Source organism: Pipistrellus kuhlii, unplaced genomic scaffold, assembly GCF_014108245.1.
Source record: "Pipistrellus kuhlii isolate mPipKuh1 unplaced genomic scaffold, mPipKuh1.p scaffold_m20_p_1, whole genome shotgun sequence".
Taxonomy (NCBI): domain Eukaryota; kingdom Metazoa; phylum Chordata; class Mammalia; order Chiroptera; family Vespertilionidae; genus Pipistrellus; species Pipistrellus kuhlii.
The window spans coordinates 109733144-109750627 of record NW_023425404.1 but is presented as its reverse complement, the minus strand read 5'-3'; the positions used below and the strand labels follow the sequence as shown (position 1 = coordinate 109750627).

General features: G+C 35.9%; 1 protein-coding gene and 1 pseudogene across 1 annotated transcript in view; one reads left to right on the top strand and one right to left on the bottom strand.

Annotated features, from left to right (window-relative positions):
• Positions 1–17484, bottom strand: part of PLXDC2 (plexin domain containing 2) — a 416442-nt gene that overhangs the window by 208185 nt on the left and 190773 nt on the right. The window contains exon 3 of the mRNA XM_036459556.2: positions 10454–10600. Coding sequence (XP_036315449.1) covers positions 10454–10600 — 147 coding nt within the window. The remainder of the gene's footprint in view (positions 1–10453; positions 10601–17484) is intronic.
• Positions 14079–14645, top strand: LOC118731202 (annotated as a pseudogene).

Below are 17484 nucleotides of genomic sequence, written 5' to 3'. Positions count from 1 at the left end.
AGAGTAAGTGAACTAGCACCATATCTCTGGCCGCTCACATTGCATGGCTGCCAGCAAACACCTGACTTATAGGGGCCTGCCTATACTTGGACGTTTTGAGAATTATTCAAATTTGTTAAGTAACTAGCCTTCAGGCAGGGTGCAGAACAACAAACAGTAAGTTCAAGGGCTCAGAGAAAGTACAACAGGATTTTATAAAGAAGCCCCTGAAGGGTAGGTGGGGGAGGGTGAGAAGCAGAAAAAGCCAATTCTGGATTTTTTTACCCTGCTCTAGAAGCAAGGCAGTGGATCCTCCTAAGGCTTCTCAAGCCAGAGTGTACATAGAAAATGTTTAGGGTTCTAGTTAAAATGCAGATTCTGAATTGGTAGGTCTGGGGGTGAATGGGCTAAAATTCTGTGTTTCTAATAAGTTCTCCTCAGGGAGCTCACTTCGAGTAGCAAAACTTGCTGTTATATCAATGGTCTTTGGAACTCTAAAACAACTGCTGTAAGAACTTTGACAAGCGTGAAATGGATTAAAAGGATAAATAGACTTGATTCTGGATAACATCATCTTGCTTTGCCTGGTAGCACTTACATGTCCTGAATTTTTCCATTTGAGGAATTGAAGCATAGCAGAACATGTACCTTTAAAGCAATGATTTGCTAATGCTCTGTGCAGCCCTAGTACACCTGAGGGCAATGACACTCTTGTTACTTCCTTGACCAGTGATTCTCAATCAGGGTAGGCAGAAAAAATACCCCTATTAGTTTATCCTTTGCAGTTTGAAAAGTCTCTCACTTGCCTCATTCATTACAATCTGTCCTCCCTTTCCTGTCAGTGGAAAGTGACTGTTTTAAAGCTAAATATTTGTATGATGATTACTAGTATCAATGAAACAGACATCTACAACACAGTTCCAGCCACTGAATTAAGCACTGTACAAATGTTAAATCTTTTAATTCTAATGTCAACCTTAAAAAGTTGATACTCTTATCATTCCATTTTACAGGGAGGAACTAATAGAGTAAATAGCATGCTCAAAATCAATGAGCTAGTAGTTGGCAAAGTAGGGGTTGGGGGAGGGGGGACAGACTCAAAATCCAGGCAGCTTAAGTCCATCTCCTTAAACACTATTTCCAAGCTGCCCCTCAGCAGACATGATGTGATTTGAAATTCAATACAGGCAAAGTAATCAGAAGTGACAAAAAATTCAAAAGTTAATTACAGGTTGAAATTGGGCCAAGTTCAATGTTAAGTCTTCCAAGTTAACTCCTCTTTTGCTAACTTCTCTTTTTCTTAATTTTGTTTTTGAAACTATTTTCAAATTTTAGAAAGTTACAAAAATAATAGAAAGAGGCCCTTATATATTTTATGCATATCACCAATATTTATTATATCTAATCACATTTGCCAACTTCTGGACTTTTCAAAAATTAAGGAAATTGATGCCTCTCAACATGGTCCCTCAGAGCTGCTCCTTTGACACTCTAGCTGGTAGAGTGGTCAGTAAACTCATTAGTCAACAGAGCCAAATATCAACAGTACAACAACTGAAATTTCTTTTGAGAGCCAAATTTTTTAAACTTAAACTTCTTCTAATGCCACTTATTCAAAATAGATTCGCCAAGGCCTTGGAATTTTGTGGAAGAGCTACAATCAAGGGGCCAAATAGCCGCATGTGGCTTGTGAGCCACAGTTTGCCGACCACAGCTCTAGCATTATCTACAGGTTAATCTGTCTGGAAGCAGGGCTCAGGTGCCTAAACTTGGCCTATTTACCAAGAGTGAATCTTACTTGTCATATTTTTCTCAGCTGATGCATGATAAAAATTTCTGGCATTACATCTTAAACTAGGGGCCTAGTGTACAAATCCATGCATGGTTGGGGTCCCTCGGTCTGGCCTGCAATCAAAGGCTGATTGGGGCTGTCTTGCCCAGTTCCGATAGGGCTGATGGGGGCTGGCTGGTCAGGGAGGGACCTAGGGTTGACTAGCTGGGGAAGGACTGCTGGAGGGCTCCAGGGCATGTCAGGGCCTCTTGCCCTGTCCCCATTGGCCAGATCTCAGCTGCAAGCTAACCTATCCATTGGAGTATCTGCCCCCTGGTGGTCAATGCATGTCCTAGAAACTAGTCGACTGATAGGTAGGACACTTAGCATATTACAATGAGAGTAGCTTACAGGAGGTTCACTTCCGGACACATTCACATTTTCCAGACACATTGGCATTTTAACAGAGCAACATAGTGAAGAAAGAGACATCCATTTTCTGGGGCTGGCTGCAGGCACAACAAAGTTCCGGTGGTAAGCCAATGTATAAATAAACCATGTGACATGTTGATTCTTCCCTAGGGCAGTGATTTCCAACCTGTGTGCTCAAAGAGGTGTGATGCAAGAATTTTTAAAACATGCAGTACGTGACTCTTTAGTCTGAAGCACTGACCTCTTTTCCTTTAGATTATCAAATTTTAAAAAATGACAACAGTCAACAAAACAATAGCCATCTGGTGTGAATGAATATAAATTATGGCTATTTTTTTTTTGTCAGGTCGGCAAAAATTATATCTTTTTCCATGTGATGAGGAATTTTAGTAATTAGTTTATAGGTGACAGGAGATGAAAAAGATTTTGAAAATCTCTGCCTCAGGGTAATCATCTACAACTTAAGATATAGGTTATAATTGGTAAGAAGAAACAGACAAAAATAAAGTATATTGAAAATAGCTATAAAATATTTTTAAAGGTACAAAATACTAACTTGTCAAGGAAATCTTCATCTAAAAATGTCTTGTCTTTTACCTTTTATACTTTAAGATGTTTCGCAGGAATTAAATCTACTTGCTTTTAGTGTAGTCACTTGTAAGAAATATTCTATTTCATTAACATTTTGCCAACTTTTCTCATACAAAATAGTCATGTGGAAGCTTAGTCACTGAGAAGCTTCAGGATGAGAATGTTTTGTACTCACGTTATCTAAAATTAACCACTAGTACGTCTTCCTGGGTTCATGGAGAGATCCCAGAAAAAATAATAAAAAATAAGTTGGAGAAGAGAATCCAGGATGAAAGACAGGAATAAATGGGCTTAATTATTCCACCTGAGGCATGCTGAGTGTCCTATTTTATTTTATTTTATTTTTTTAAATATATTTTATTGATTTTGTATAGAGAGGAAGGGAGAGAGATACACAGTTAGAAACATAGATGAGAGAGAGTCATCAATCAGCTGCCTCTTGCACACCCCCTACTGGGGATATGCCCACAACCAAGGTATATTCCCTTGACCGGAATCGAACCCAGGACCCTTCAGTCCCCAAGCCGACGCTCTATCCATTGAGCCAAACTGGTTTCGGCTGAGTGTCCTATTTTAGCAGCTTTATGTTTATGACCAATTAATGTGGAATCTAAGAGAGTTTCATAGAAACCTCAAGCATTCACCTCACTTGTGACTTTAAAAAGTTGAGTAGATATTTACCTATCCAGAATTATTTTATAGCCATCACTGGTAACAGAGAACATATAAAATTACCTCCCAATTTTCTTATGCTAATTTTACATAAAGAATGGTGCCCAAACCCACTAAAGACACAATATGGAGATTTAAGATGGCATTGAACTGAAATATGATAAACTCAAGAATGATTTTTTTTTTTAAAGAAAATGTCTCGCTTTGGCTTGTTATATGCATAAGAATTGATCACTGGGGGCTTCGTAAGGCTGCCACTATCTTCAAGCATCACCAAAGGACCTGCAATGTCTGAAATCTGGTTCTTAGGCTCAGGAAGGGTATCAAGGGTATCTTACATGATTAGTAATATACATCTATTTATATAATTAGATCAGCAAAAGGAGTTTACTAAACTCAGCAACTTAAATGGGCCTGAGAAGTGTTTAATGTATTATGAATGTGTTCTTAAAGGCTAGCTCTCTCCTTTACTTCCTGGCTCTGAGGCAGCTGGACCAGCCTGCTTCCCTGGAACCCAGAGGAACAGAAGTCAGTTTCTCTGATCTCAGGTGATTCTGCTGAGTGGATCAAAAGCCCTCAAATAACACTTCTTCGGTAGAGAGAGAATTATTATCAAAATTGGTAGGTGACTACCGAAATACTAACAGTAAAGTGAATGGAACCAAAGTCAAGCTGGAAAGACATGTGCAGACACAACTCATCACAGTTTGTTATGAAACTGGAGGAAAACCCCATGCGCAAAAGCAAGCAAGGCTGAGTGAATGGACTATGGATGTCTGACTTGAAATGAAACAATTCAATAGTCAGAGAGCAGCAAGTGTGTTCACCCAACCCAAAGGACAATAAGTAAAAGCAACTTGTTAGATAGTGTGAACAGGACACAGGCAGAACTGTGTGGACTCGATAACATCCTAATAGAGACAGTAATTTAAATTGTCTTTCGAGTTAATCATTTAGAGAAATAAGCACTTATCAGTAGATTTTCTGATGCACAGAAAAAAATGAAATTGTGTAATATGAGCAAACAATGGATATAATCACAACTGGCATCCAAATTTAGCTCTCTAAACATCAACATTATGAAAATGTAAGACTGACAGAAATGATAGTAGAAATGATGCTATTTTCCTGGCGGGGGAGAAAAAAGAAAATAAACTGCAGAAAACTTCATTTTTTAAATGAAGCTTTCTGCTTATAAATCAAGTAGTCTGAGGATCTCTGCCAAGAACAGTGCTATTAAAATTTAGAACAATCACCATATCAAAAGCTACAAGTTTCATAAAAAATCTTGCCTGCAATATGACAGAGAGGTACAGAATGGCACTTCATTTCATTTTGCTGAGGTTTCTTATAGAAAGAATCAGTCTTTTTTACTAACATAGAGAAAGATACAATTTTATAAGCTAAGTGTGGGCTTATACTGGCAAAGAGCACATTGACAATTTCTTGGAAAAATAAAGTATATGGAGATATAATATAGATATTATTATCTATCTAACATTATTCTTAGAGAATACTTAGAAATTAACTTACTTTGGGGTTTATCATGTTTTTGGACTCTCAAATAACAATGCATTTACAATCTCATTTTTATTTGATATTTTCGTAGCTATTTCATTTTTATTCTCAAATTAGAACTAAAGGGTAGTCAAGATAGGCAGGTTATAAAAGTAAAATGCAGGGAGTCCAAAATCTGAGAAAAATAATTTTCAGCCAAGGTTTTATAACTTATATAACCCCAAACTCCTTCCACTAGAGAGTGGTATCAAGTTGTAAAGCAGAATTTCATAAGCCATAGTTTCAGAAGGAAAAATAATTATAATGTGACTAATTATTGAATTAGACTTTATGCCCAGCAATGAAAGTATATGATTTAGCTGGGAGCGGTTTGGCTCAATGGATAGAGCGTCGGCTTGGGGACTGAAGGGCCCCGGGTTAGATTCCGGTCAAGGGCATGTACCTTGGTTGCGGGCATATCCCCAGTAGGGGGTGTGCAAGAGGCAGCTGATGGATGACTCTCTCTCATTGATGTTTCTAACTCTCTCTCTCCCTTCCTCTCTGTAAAAAAATCAATAAAATATATTTTTTTAAAAGAGAAAGTATATGATTTAGAAATATAGAAAAATATCAAAATTATAAAATTTGAAGTCCCACACAGAGGGAAAGAGACAAGTACCAACATGTCACTAGGTTTGTAGTTAGAAACTTCCAGAGCTACAACCTTACAACTGTATTACTTTCAATAATGAAAAACAAATAAGCACAACACCCCAAAACAAATAAGTACCAGTAATAGAATATAAAGTGTCTGGCTCATTGCTTGCCATCTGGTAGGGACTTACTGCAAGTTTTTTCAACTTTATCTAGGAATACAAGATTCTTCCTTTAATTTGTCAAAGGTAAAAGTAGGTTTTAACATCTGCTTTTTATTTTATTTTTTTTTGTAATGACTTAAGAAATGTTATTTAAAACAAAATGCACAATGGGGAGGTTTGAAAGAACATGTAATCAAATTGCAATATATATATGTAATATAAATACTAATATATCTTACATATAAAAAGAAAGAGAAATTAGGTGTTCTGTCATGTGAAATGCGAATTAAATGATTTGGAAACAAATACTCAGCTGTGAAATTTTAAGATACTAGAGGCCTAGTGCATGAAATTTGTGTACTCGGGAGGCCCTCAACTCAGCCTATGCCCTCTCGCAGTCCGGGAGCCCTTGGCGGATGTCTGACTGATGGCTTAGGTGGAGAGTGGGCCGAAGCTGTTAGTCAGATATCCTTAGTGCTGCTTTGGAGGCAGGAGAGTCTCCCACCACCACTGCTGCACTCGCCATCTGTGAGCCCGGCGTCTGTCTGAGCAGTACTCCCACTGTGGGAGTGCACTGAGCACCAGGAAGCTGCTCCTGCATTGTGAGGCTGCCCCCTGGTGGTCAGTGCGCATCATAGCAATTGGTCATTCCACCTTTCAGTCAATTTGCATATTAGCCCCCTATTATATAGGATTATTGTTAATGGAGAACAGGGACAACTTTTACTGTTTCCACCCTCCCTCTCTTCCTAGAATATTAATTTATGATCCCAAAATGGCTTTGGACCATATTTATGAGTGATGGTGGAAGAGGGAAAAACATATTTTAAAAATTTATGCTATTAAGTCAGACACTCCTTTGTCTTCCTCTGATTAATTCTGAGGAAGCCAGGAAAGACGAAGGTAGGTGTGTCTTCAGAAAAATCAATCTTCTAGTTTTTTCACTCTACATTCTGCTTACTCAGAGCTGGATTACTTAATTAACTGCCCCCGGGTCTGCCTCTAGGTATATAATTTTTCTTCTTCCTTTGTTTTTTCTTTACTTTGGACATGCATATTATATCATTTGGTGATGAGATTGTAGAAATTTCACCCTTCCCTTCGGTATTAAATATTTGCAGCCAAATTACCAGAGGGCTTTGCATCAAGAATTATGATAATTATAACATCACAGTAAACCAAGTCAATGTGGATGTCTTGTTTTCCATTGGTCATTTCCCTTGTGCTAAAACCTCACAGTAACATCACAGGGAGAACAGCTGTGGTTTGGGGTGTGTGTTCTCTGTGAAGGTTGAAGGGAGAGGTTCTGTGGAAATTACTGAGCCCCCTGGTACCTTAACACTAGAAATCTGTCCTCATCTCTAAAAACCTGATTCTACTCAGTGGAAGGAATAATGGAAATAGAGCAGAGAGATCCAGGAAGGATTGGAAGTGTGGGGAGGCCAATTGAGGACATGTTAAACCATGAATCACTCTACAAATTATAAATCTCATACTAATTTTAATGAAAGAAAGAATGTAAAAAAAGAGTTTTTAATGATCCATTAATTTATAAGTTTCAGATATAAAATTTAATTAAATGGAGTCCAAGTGGCACATTTTTCTACTTTAGAAAAAAAAAAAACCCTCATGTACTATTGAATGGAATGTAAATTGGTGCAGCCACTATGGAAAAAAAATATGGAGGTTTTTTGAAAAATTAAAAGTAGAACTAACATATGATCCAGAAATTTCATGTTTGGGTATTTATCTCAAGAAATCTATAACACTAATTCAAAAAGATATAACACTAATTCAAAAAAGAAAGTAGCCCTACATTCATTGTAGCATTATTTACAATAGCCAATATATGGAAGCAACCTAAATGACCATTAATAGACAAATGAATAAAAAAGATGTGGTATATGTACAATGGAATATTTATCAGCCATAAAAAACAAACAAACAAAAAGCAAACAAACAAATGAAATCTTACTATTGTATTTGTAACAACATGGATTAACCTGGAGAGTATTATGCTAAGTGAAATAAGTCAGATAATATCAAATAAGTCAGATGCTAAGGAATAAAACAGATTCCTTATGATTTTATATTTATGTAGAATTTAGAAAACAAAATAAGCAAACAAAGAAAAAAAGGAAACTAAGTAATAATATTGAAGGGAAGCAGAGTTTTCCATTCTAAAATAATTCTTTTGGAATATTATTTTTAAAGCTGAATATTTTTAAGAAAAAAGACTCAGGAAAAACCTTTGACACCTTACCTACCTAAAGGAATTTAGATGGAAAACTTGCTCCAGGAAGAGAGCTATCATCTTAGATAATATGAATTAAGTGTGATTGACAGGAAGGAAGCTAGCAAGAACCTTTTGATCAAAGTCCTCACTGTGTCTCTTTGTTAAGTATAGCCCAGCAAGCATTTATTTAACAAACATCTGCTTTTTCATCTCCAAATGAATTGCCTTCCCACCCTTTAAAGTCCCAAACCATAACTCCCAACCTCCTTTCTCGTAAACTTGAGAGAGCATTTAAGCCTGATCTGTCTTTGTTCTCTCTCTCTCTCATTCTCTCTCTCTCTCTCTCTCTCTCTAAAGCAAAGTGGGATTTACCGAAGTTGCAATAACTTTCTAATAGACATTGTCCTACTATAATCATTTTGTCTTTTGAAGATCCATTCTAAACCCAACAATGAATCATTTATCAATCTTGCCTTGGGTTGCTTGAATATGGAAAATCCAGATGGTAAAATTCAGCAAGGAAAGGTGGCTACTTGGCTACTTTGTAGTGTCTTTGTTTTGTTTTTAATCCTAACCCTGGGATATATATATATATATTTGGGAGAGGAAGGGTAGGAGAGAGAGAGAGGGAGAGAAAGAGAGAGACACCCATAGGTTGTCTCCCATACATGCTATGAATAGGAATACAACCCACACTTTTTAGTGTACGGGAGGATACTCTAACCCTGACTACTTTGCTTCTCTGCCTCAGAAAACTGCTCTACATTGAAATTGACTAAATCATCATTGTGGATTATAATTAACTTCCATTTTAACTGTTAGAAGTTGACCTCCTGAAATAGGAAAGTCTGCATCTATATACAATGAAGGCTTACGTCAAAATTTTTTATATTTTATATTTATCAAATCCATGCCTCTTTCAGACACTTAACCCCTTGAGTCTTTATATCAATAATGGCAGAATACTTGAAAAGTTAAAGTTCTTTCACTTTAAGTCATAATAAACTGAACAAGACATCACCTCATTAACAGTAAGATCACCGCAGTTATCTAGGAAAACAAAACTAAATTACTTCTAAAGTGTTAAATCAGGCACTTATCAGGAAGCAATCCTCAAAATCTGCTGAAAACCAAATGTGATAAATTTTATATTCACATTTTGAGGGTGAGCTTAACTGCTTCCATTAGCATCCTAATTTTACCACTTACTAGTAGACTTGTAGGTAGACTCCTATTTTTCCAAGACTCCATTCTCTCATCTGCAATATCTGGACAGTAATAATATTGAATCATAGGATTGTTGTGAGCATTGAACAGCTAACCTGTGTAAGCATTCAGTCTATTAGGTACAAAAGGATAACAACGACCATGTAAGGTGAGTCCTATATAACTTCCCCTGTCATCCCAACCACACAGATGTATAAACTGTGCCTCAGAATAGTTACATTATTTGTTTAAAAAACCACAGATGGTAAATAATGAACTCAGGCTTAAAATATAATTGGAGACTCCTAACCTGTTTCCCCGAAAATAAGACAGTGTCTTATATTAATTTTTTGCTCCCAAAGATGAACTACTAGGTCTTATTTTCAGGGGATGTCTTATTTTTCCATGAAGAAGAATACAGTATACATTTATTGTTAAATGAAAATAAAGGAAATTTATTACCTGTATACAGTACGGTACTATGGTAGTTGTCAACACAAACCAGACAAACTGTGAATCCTACAGTATCAAGAATTTACTCATTTATTCAATGACAATCATGTCATCATCTTCTGGAACATCATCATAACAATCCAATTCCTGAATTTCCTGGTGAATTTCTTGTGACTCCATTTCTTTCAGAATAAGTGGACCAAATCTCTCATGTTTAGCCTGGGGGTGGTGCTTATTTTCGGGGGGATGCCTTATATTTCACTCAGAAGGAAACCTGTAAGTAGGTCTTATTTTCGGAGGATGTTTTATTTTTGGGGAAACACGGTAGGTTTAATTTTTCCCTTTATATCAAACTTCTTCTCTTAGATCCTTATCTTTGTCTTTATGTGTATCGGAATCACAAATATTTCTGGTTAAATCTTTCTCAGACCAAAAGTAAGAAACCCATGCAAAATGGGAGATACTAAATTAATGTAATTAAAAATGTATATTCTCTAAACTATGGATCACAAAAAACTGAAAATCATCCAAGATCTATCTCAACATTGACTATGTCACTCATCCTCTCACTAGGAAAATTATTAATTAATTTAATTAATTAATATTTTAATTAAAGGTGGCTTCTGAAAATAATTATTTTCATTTTCTATAATACCTTATATGCAATTATTAATCTAAATTGCATTTGCAGAACTAAATATACTTGAATGTGATGATAACAAGAAATGTTGCTATGTCAATTAAAACACATTTTTTTCACAGCAGGAAAAAATAAATTTGAAATGTCAAAGCACTTACTGCAGCTTGTCGATGAGTATTGGAAAGTATTCCATGAATCTTCACTTTGTCCTTTTCCATTTGGTCTATGTTCACCCACAAACCCCGGCTGGCCGAATCAGATGGACCATATATCCGAGATATATAGTAATTGTGATCTGTATCCTCCTGTAATAACAGAGAAAAATGCACATAAAGAACAGAGCATGCATGGACCTTGAGGGCAGTGGGCTAAGTGAAACAAGCCAAAGACAGATAAGTACTGTATGTTCTTATATATGCAATCTAAAAAAGCTGAACTCATAGTAACAGTGTAGGATGGTGGTTACCAGGGGCTGGGGTTTTGGAGAAATGGGAAGATGTTAGTCAAAGAGTACAAACTGCCAGTTATAAAATGAATAAGTTCTGGGAATCTCCTGTACAGCATGGTGACTATAGTTAATACTGTAGTACAAGCACAGTATTATGTACTTGAAAGTTGCTTAAGAGAGTAGATTTTAAATGTTCTCCCCACAACAAAGAACCAGTAATTATGTGATATGATGTCAGTGTCAGCTAATGTTATCATGGTAATTATTTTGTAATATATTAAAGTACCAAATCAACATATTTTATAGATAAACTTACACAATGTTACATGTCAATTATATCTCAATAAGGCTGGAGAGAAAAGAAGCATTTAATCCAATTTATATAATTTACAGAGTTATAGACAGTTTCATTAAAAAGAAAAAGAAATGATCAGTTCTCAAAAGAAATGAACAAGACACGGTCCCAAAAATTCTTAAAATGCAAACAAATAATGTACTATGAAATTAAAAATGTTAGTATTCTTCAAAACAATTAAAGGAGTTAACCTCTAATGAATGTTAATTAGATTTAAAAATTATATAATTAGTAAGCTTCTTTAGATGAAATTTATAAACAAACAATAGTCTTTCTATGATATTACAGGAATCTCTCTAATTGCTGACTAGAGGAAATGCCACTCTTGGAACTATTCAATATTTAATGAAAACTTGAACTATAATTACCACTGAGTGACAACAAATGCAAACTTCTCTTCTTTAAAGTTGGGGTTACATTAGGGCCTGCTTTAAGTCAAAGATCCTAGAAATGGATAATATTTTTTCTCTATAATTTGGGGTTACTAAATTTTACTTTTATGTAATTCTCATTATTAGTATCACCATGGTGCCTGATACAGAACCTTTATTTTTCATGACTCTCACTCAGTGCAAGGTCTTAAATGTTTTAAAAGGCAATATTGAAGATAAACCTCCAGACAATAAAATAATTCTTGACTAATTCAAATTGCAAATAATTTTTTACCACCAAATATAATTGTGCATATCAATTTGTGCAGCCACTAGATATAATATATTTTAAAACATTCAAGTATATATAGTAAGAATAATGGCTATTGAATAGAGAGTCTGTGATTTGAATAATAATGTTTGAGATGTGAATATTGGCTAATGCATTTATTAGTTGTGATAATTAAATAAAATATAATTATTCTTGAAATTTTGTCAAATATATATGACAAGCATAAAGGAAGAGGATATTCCTAATACTAGTAGATTTTGCTGCATGACTAAAATAAAAAACATTGACCCTAAATGTAAATATTGAGAACAGTGATTATATGTTAACTTTAAGATTTTTTAGAAAGTTCCCAAGTAAACCTCCAATTAAACTCTGGGATTAACACTGAATTGTGTAAATATGGATAAGAAAATTATGCAGAGAAAGGAGAAAAGGCGAAAAAAGGAGATACAAAGAAATAAGAAGGAATACAATTCCATGCAGCACAAAAGAGATTTAACAATTAGGTTTAATAGCGCTCTCTTCCAAAAGATCAAGACACTGGTTATGTGAGCTCTGGGGGGAAGAGGGGTAACAAGCATTGAGACTATGTAGCAAATGGGTCTTCCCAGTTGATTGGCGCTTCACCACTGGGAACTTCTGAGGTGGGTCCCCTCCTTGCCATTGGGCACAAGACATTCTGCACATGTCACTCCAAAGGCCACAAGGGCTGGTGGGAATCCCTAGCACATGAGCATGGTCAACTAATGAGCTTCTAGATTAGAAGCTTAAAGGAGATTCTTTCTCTCATTCTGATTGCTGAGAAATGTAGGCATGAGACTTGAACTGCTGCCCACATGTTACTGCCACGAGGAAACCCAGCCTGAAGACACAGCAAACATAGACGATAACACAACAACCAATTCAAAGAACAAGTCAGATCCCTGATCTGGTACACACGTGGGTGTGGTAACCAGGAAACCTCTTTTATTGTTAAAACAACTTTTGTTGGGTAATTGCCAACTAAAAGAATCCTGACTGACAAACAAGTTTCCCTAACTTGCAACCAAAAGAGACCCAACTTGAGCAACACACTGAATAAGACCAACTAATCTAGAGATTTATAGATCTGTATAACAAACATCTCCCATTCAATTCTGGTATTCTAGCTAATTACATAGCAGAACTGAAAATTTAAATCTATCTTGCCAGAAATCATCAGATCTGAATAACAAGTGATAATGGCTTATGTAATTTCCCAGAGAATCATGTAAAGGGGTGATTTTGAAGAAAATTGTCAGTGAGTTTAAATAAGAATTTTATTTTTTCTGATTGCTAGAATTATTATAAACAGTTCAGCAACACTAAAGTCAGAGATGTAATCTTTGGGTGAATTATGTAACAGATTCTATGATCCTGGCAAATTTCCACATAAATACCAAATATTATCCTCTTTAAAACTGCAGATTTTCACTATAGAATTCAGTATAATTATTGCAATTAACAAAATAACTGGCATTTCTCTTAACTCCTATATCTCTGTAATTAATCAATATGTAGTCTTAAAGTTAACATAAAGAATATCATTATACTTAAATAATGATTAATTGCAAAAATATACATGATGCCTAATTGCAATGGCTGATATGGATGTTATAATACACCTTTATTTTTACTCACATCTTTGAAAATATTGAAAAACTAATGATTGGCTTTGGTGTTTGACAAGCTTGTCAATTGCTATGGCAACTTTTATTCAAAGAGGAAAACTATTTTTTACCCAGGAATTTAGAGACATAAGTTATTAAATTCCAGCATGAAGCACTGGGCTCAGTTATTCAGGGGAGCTATAAAATAGCTGTCTTAAAAATGTAACATTTTAGCCAAAACTGGTTTGGCTCAGTGGATAGAGTGTCAGCCTGCAGACTGAAGGGTCCCAGGTTAGATTCTGGTCAAGGGCATGTACCTTGGTTGTGGGCACATCCCCAGCAGAGGGTGTGCAAGAGGCAGCTGATCGATGATTCTCTCTCATGAATGTCTCTAACTCTCTATCCCTCTCTCTTCCTCTCTGTAAAAAAATCAATAATATATATATATTTTTTAAATGTAACATTTTAGCACTATTAAATTATACAGACCACATTTTGTCCTGTATAGGAGGAGTAATAGCACTTGAAGAGTTGTCAAAAGCCATTTCAGGCACAAGGATTTTTCTTCTCAAACACAAGCTATTTTTAACATCATAAAAAATAAAACAAAATACTAATAAGTTATGCCTAGTTGCCAATTCATTTAGGAAACCAACTATTAATGAAAGTAGATGTAGAGGGGCTCAAGGATCAAGATGGTTTACATCTCAAAAGGACAAGTGTTGGGCAGCAGGAGCCAGTTCCCATGGAGATTATCTTTGGTAACAGATTTCTTCTGGGGAATAACTGAGTTCGTGGCTTTGTTTTTCAAAACTCTGCTTCAGCAAGATGTGAAAAAGGGAAGAGGCTACGGAAACTCATCTGGTTCCAGATATGATGATGGAAGAGGGCCCCCGGAAACCCTCCCAGAGAATGGGTCCAATTAACCATCTGCGTGGCCCCCGTCCTCCAATGGCTGGTGGATGAGGAAGGTGAATGTCTGCTCTGAGAAGCAGACACCTGGACACGCACATTCATAGCGGAAGGAAACCATCAAGCAGTGGAGGGCTGACCAGGCTGGACAAGTAAATGAATGTGTATGTCTAAACAAGAATTACTCTGTGTCCTCACAGATGAATGAACTCATGTTAGGAATTCCCTCATAGGGATCTGGCATGACTGACATGCAATTCTATAAATGCACATGTTTGTCTCATCTTTTTGTATAGTTTATTGAAAGTGTTAATATAGTTTAATAACTAAATATTTTTAGGTTACATAATTGACTGCTCATCTTTATATAATTAACCTGTTAACCGGGAAGTTCCCTTTTTAATTACGCAACGTACAACAGGCGCATACTCTTTCACTAGGACTTGTCAGTATGTCACGCCCAGTGGACGTAATTTTATATTATTATTATTTTTTTATTTATACTTAATTAAAATAAATGAAATATATATTTTTTCGTTTATTTATATATAAAGCACAAAGGAAAATACAAAATTACAAACAAATAGAAAAGAATACCAACAAAAAATGGAAACATAGAATTAAAAAATTATAAATTTTACAAACAATTATAAAGATTATAAAAAATATATACTGTTCCTCTTATGGCGCAACATATATTTCAAGGACGTATTCATATGTCCTACCCGTTCCCAATAGTGTTTACGTTTGACGTATTTTAGGTCCTGCTCGGTTAACAGGTTAAAACTCTGAATTTGAAGAAAATTAAAAGACTGTGTATTTAGTACTGCTGGTGTCCTTTTTCATCTTCTGAAAGTGTTCATTGTTAATTTGTTCTCATTTATAAATAAATCACATTGTATTTAAAAACAAAAAGAAAGTAGATGGCACAGTAGGTAGCTATGACCCTAAAAATCCATTCTTCTCCATATGTCGGGCCCAGCTGACTTAACTCAGTGATTGAGTGTCAACCTATGACCTGGACACAGTTCGATTCTTCATCAGGACAGATATCCAGGTTGTGGGCTTGATCCACAGTGTGGGGTGTGCAGGAGGCAGCTAATCATTGATATCTCTCTCTCTCATCATTGATATCTCTCTCTCTCTCTCTCTCTCTCTCTCTCTCTCTCTCTCTCTCTCTCTCTTTCTTTCTCTCTCTCTCTCTCTCTCTCTCCCCCCTCTTCTCTCTTTCTCTTTCTGTCTTGTTGATTATATGAGATTATTGCACAAGTTCTCATTATCCTCATGTTTTACACACTGCACCATTTCTCTAAGGATTTTTACCTACTTGATCTGTTTGCACACTGATCTAATGCCCTATAGCTGACAATGGTTATTAACTGGCATGATTTATTTTATTAATTATTTACAAGAGTTTAATTAAGTAGCCTCCAAAAATGTAAATTACTTAAGTGTGTGTGTGTGTGTGTGTGTGTGAGAGAGAGAGAGAGAGAGAGAGAGAGAGAGAGAGAGAGAGAGAGAGAGAGAGAGAAAAGAGAGAGAATTTATTTTCAGGTCACATAGCTGTGTAACACAAAAACTGAGATTCCAGCAATATTTCCATTATAAAAGTTTCTGTTTTTTCCAGTAATAATCTCTCTCACAAAGGAAATGGTCTCTCATGCTGTGCAGAGAGGTAACTGTGTAGCCACAGAGGCACAACCTACTTATTTGTGATCTTCCAAACAATAACAAACCAAGGATCTATAATTCAGTTAAATGCTTGCCTAGCTCTCCAGGAATTTTGAGATGTGTTGGAATGTGTTTATGTTGATTCATTTATTAAATGAAGCAGAACCTATTTTCCAACTGGACAGAGTGTGCTTTTATAGGCCCCTGGTCAAAACCTTTAACCTTTGCAAAAATGAGCCTAGGAGACTATTCCCAGGCTCAGAATGGTGAGAAAGAAGAGGCCAGGGAGAAATTCTGCAGCAGTTCTGAGTGAATTACTAGTATTAACATCTGTTTATCTTTTATAAATACAAGCAAGGCCTTCCCAAACAGTGGCCACTAAAGAGACTCACTGCCAACTCGCAAGGGATCTTCCAAGATTCCAAACATCCAGCAAAAAAAAAATGTGTAATTAAAAAGTTTAAAACTATATATGAGATTTCTATTAAAACACACAAAGTTGGCATTAAAAAATGTAGCTCAGAGGAGATTTGGGGTTGAAGTACAGTTTCGGCCTTATTGTAAATTCTATACTTTACTCTGTATAGAAAGGGGTTGAATTAATTTGTCTCTTTTATTGCCTTTCAGCTAAGGTTCTGACATCCTAAAGCCACAAAACAAAGATAAAGCAATTGGTAAGCATGGATAGAAGACTCTGCTTTATTTAAGTGATACTCATCAAAATACATAAAAGTGTGCAGTTTGAAGAGCCAATATAGGTAGCTAGTTATAGTACCTGTACACTCTAGTACCATTTCAATATGCAACTAATCATCCTTATTGACAAATTATAAATTAGCTTCAATATTGGAGGCAAAATTCACAGACACTTTGCAGGGGCTGCTAGAATCCCTGAGAACACTATGCATACATGTGCACTATTTTTCAAATGCATACTGTTATGGGATTAATGTGTGATAATTTTACAGAATCACTGGATTCCTCTATAATTCTTATTCTGGTGTATTTTTCTAATCAACTGAAAACAAACAAACAAACAAAAAACACCACCACAACAATTGTGTGGGGGGCCTCAAATATTCTGACTTAGATTTAGTATCCATATGGGGCTAAAGTTTGTATACTATGTACATACTCTCTTAGTCAGCTCAGGCTGCCATAACAAAATAACATAGACTGGGGATCTTAAACAACAAAAATGTATTGCTCACAGTTTTGGAAGCTAGGAAGGTCAAGATTAAGGTTCTGGCTGATTGGGTTTTGGGTGAGAGCTCTCTTCCTGTCTTGTAGCTGGCCGGCCTTCCTCACGCTGTGTCTTCAGATGGTGGAGACAAATGTATCTGGTGTCTCTCCCTCCTCTTATAAGGACACCAATCCCATTAGATTAGGACTCCGTTTTATGACCACAATTAACCTTGATTACTTCCTACAGACTCTATCTCTAAATATAGTCAAATGGGGCTTCATCATGTGAATTTTGGGAGAACACAATTCAGTGCATAGCACTTGCAG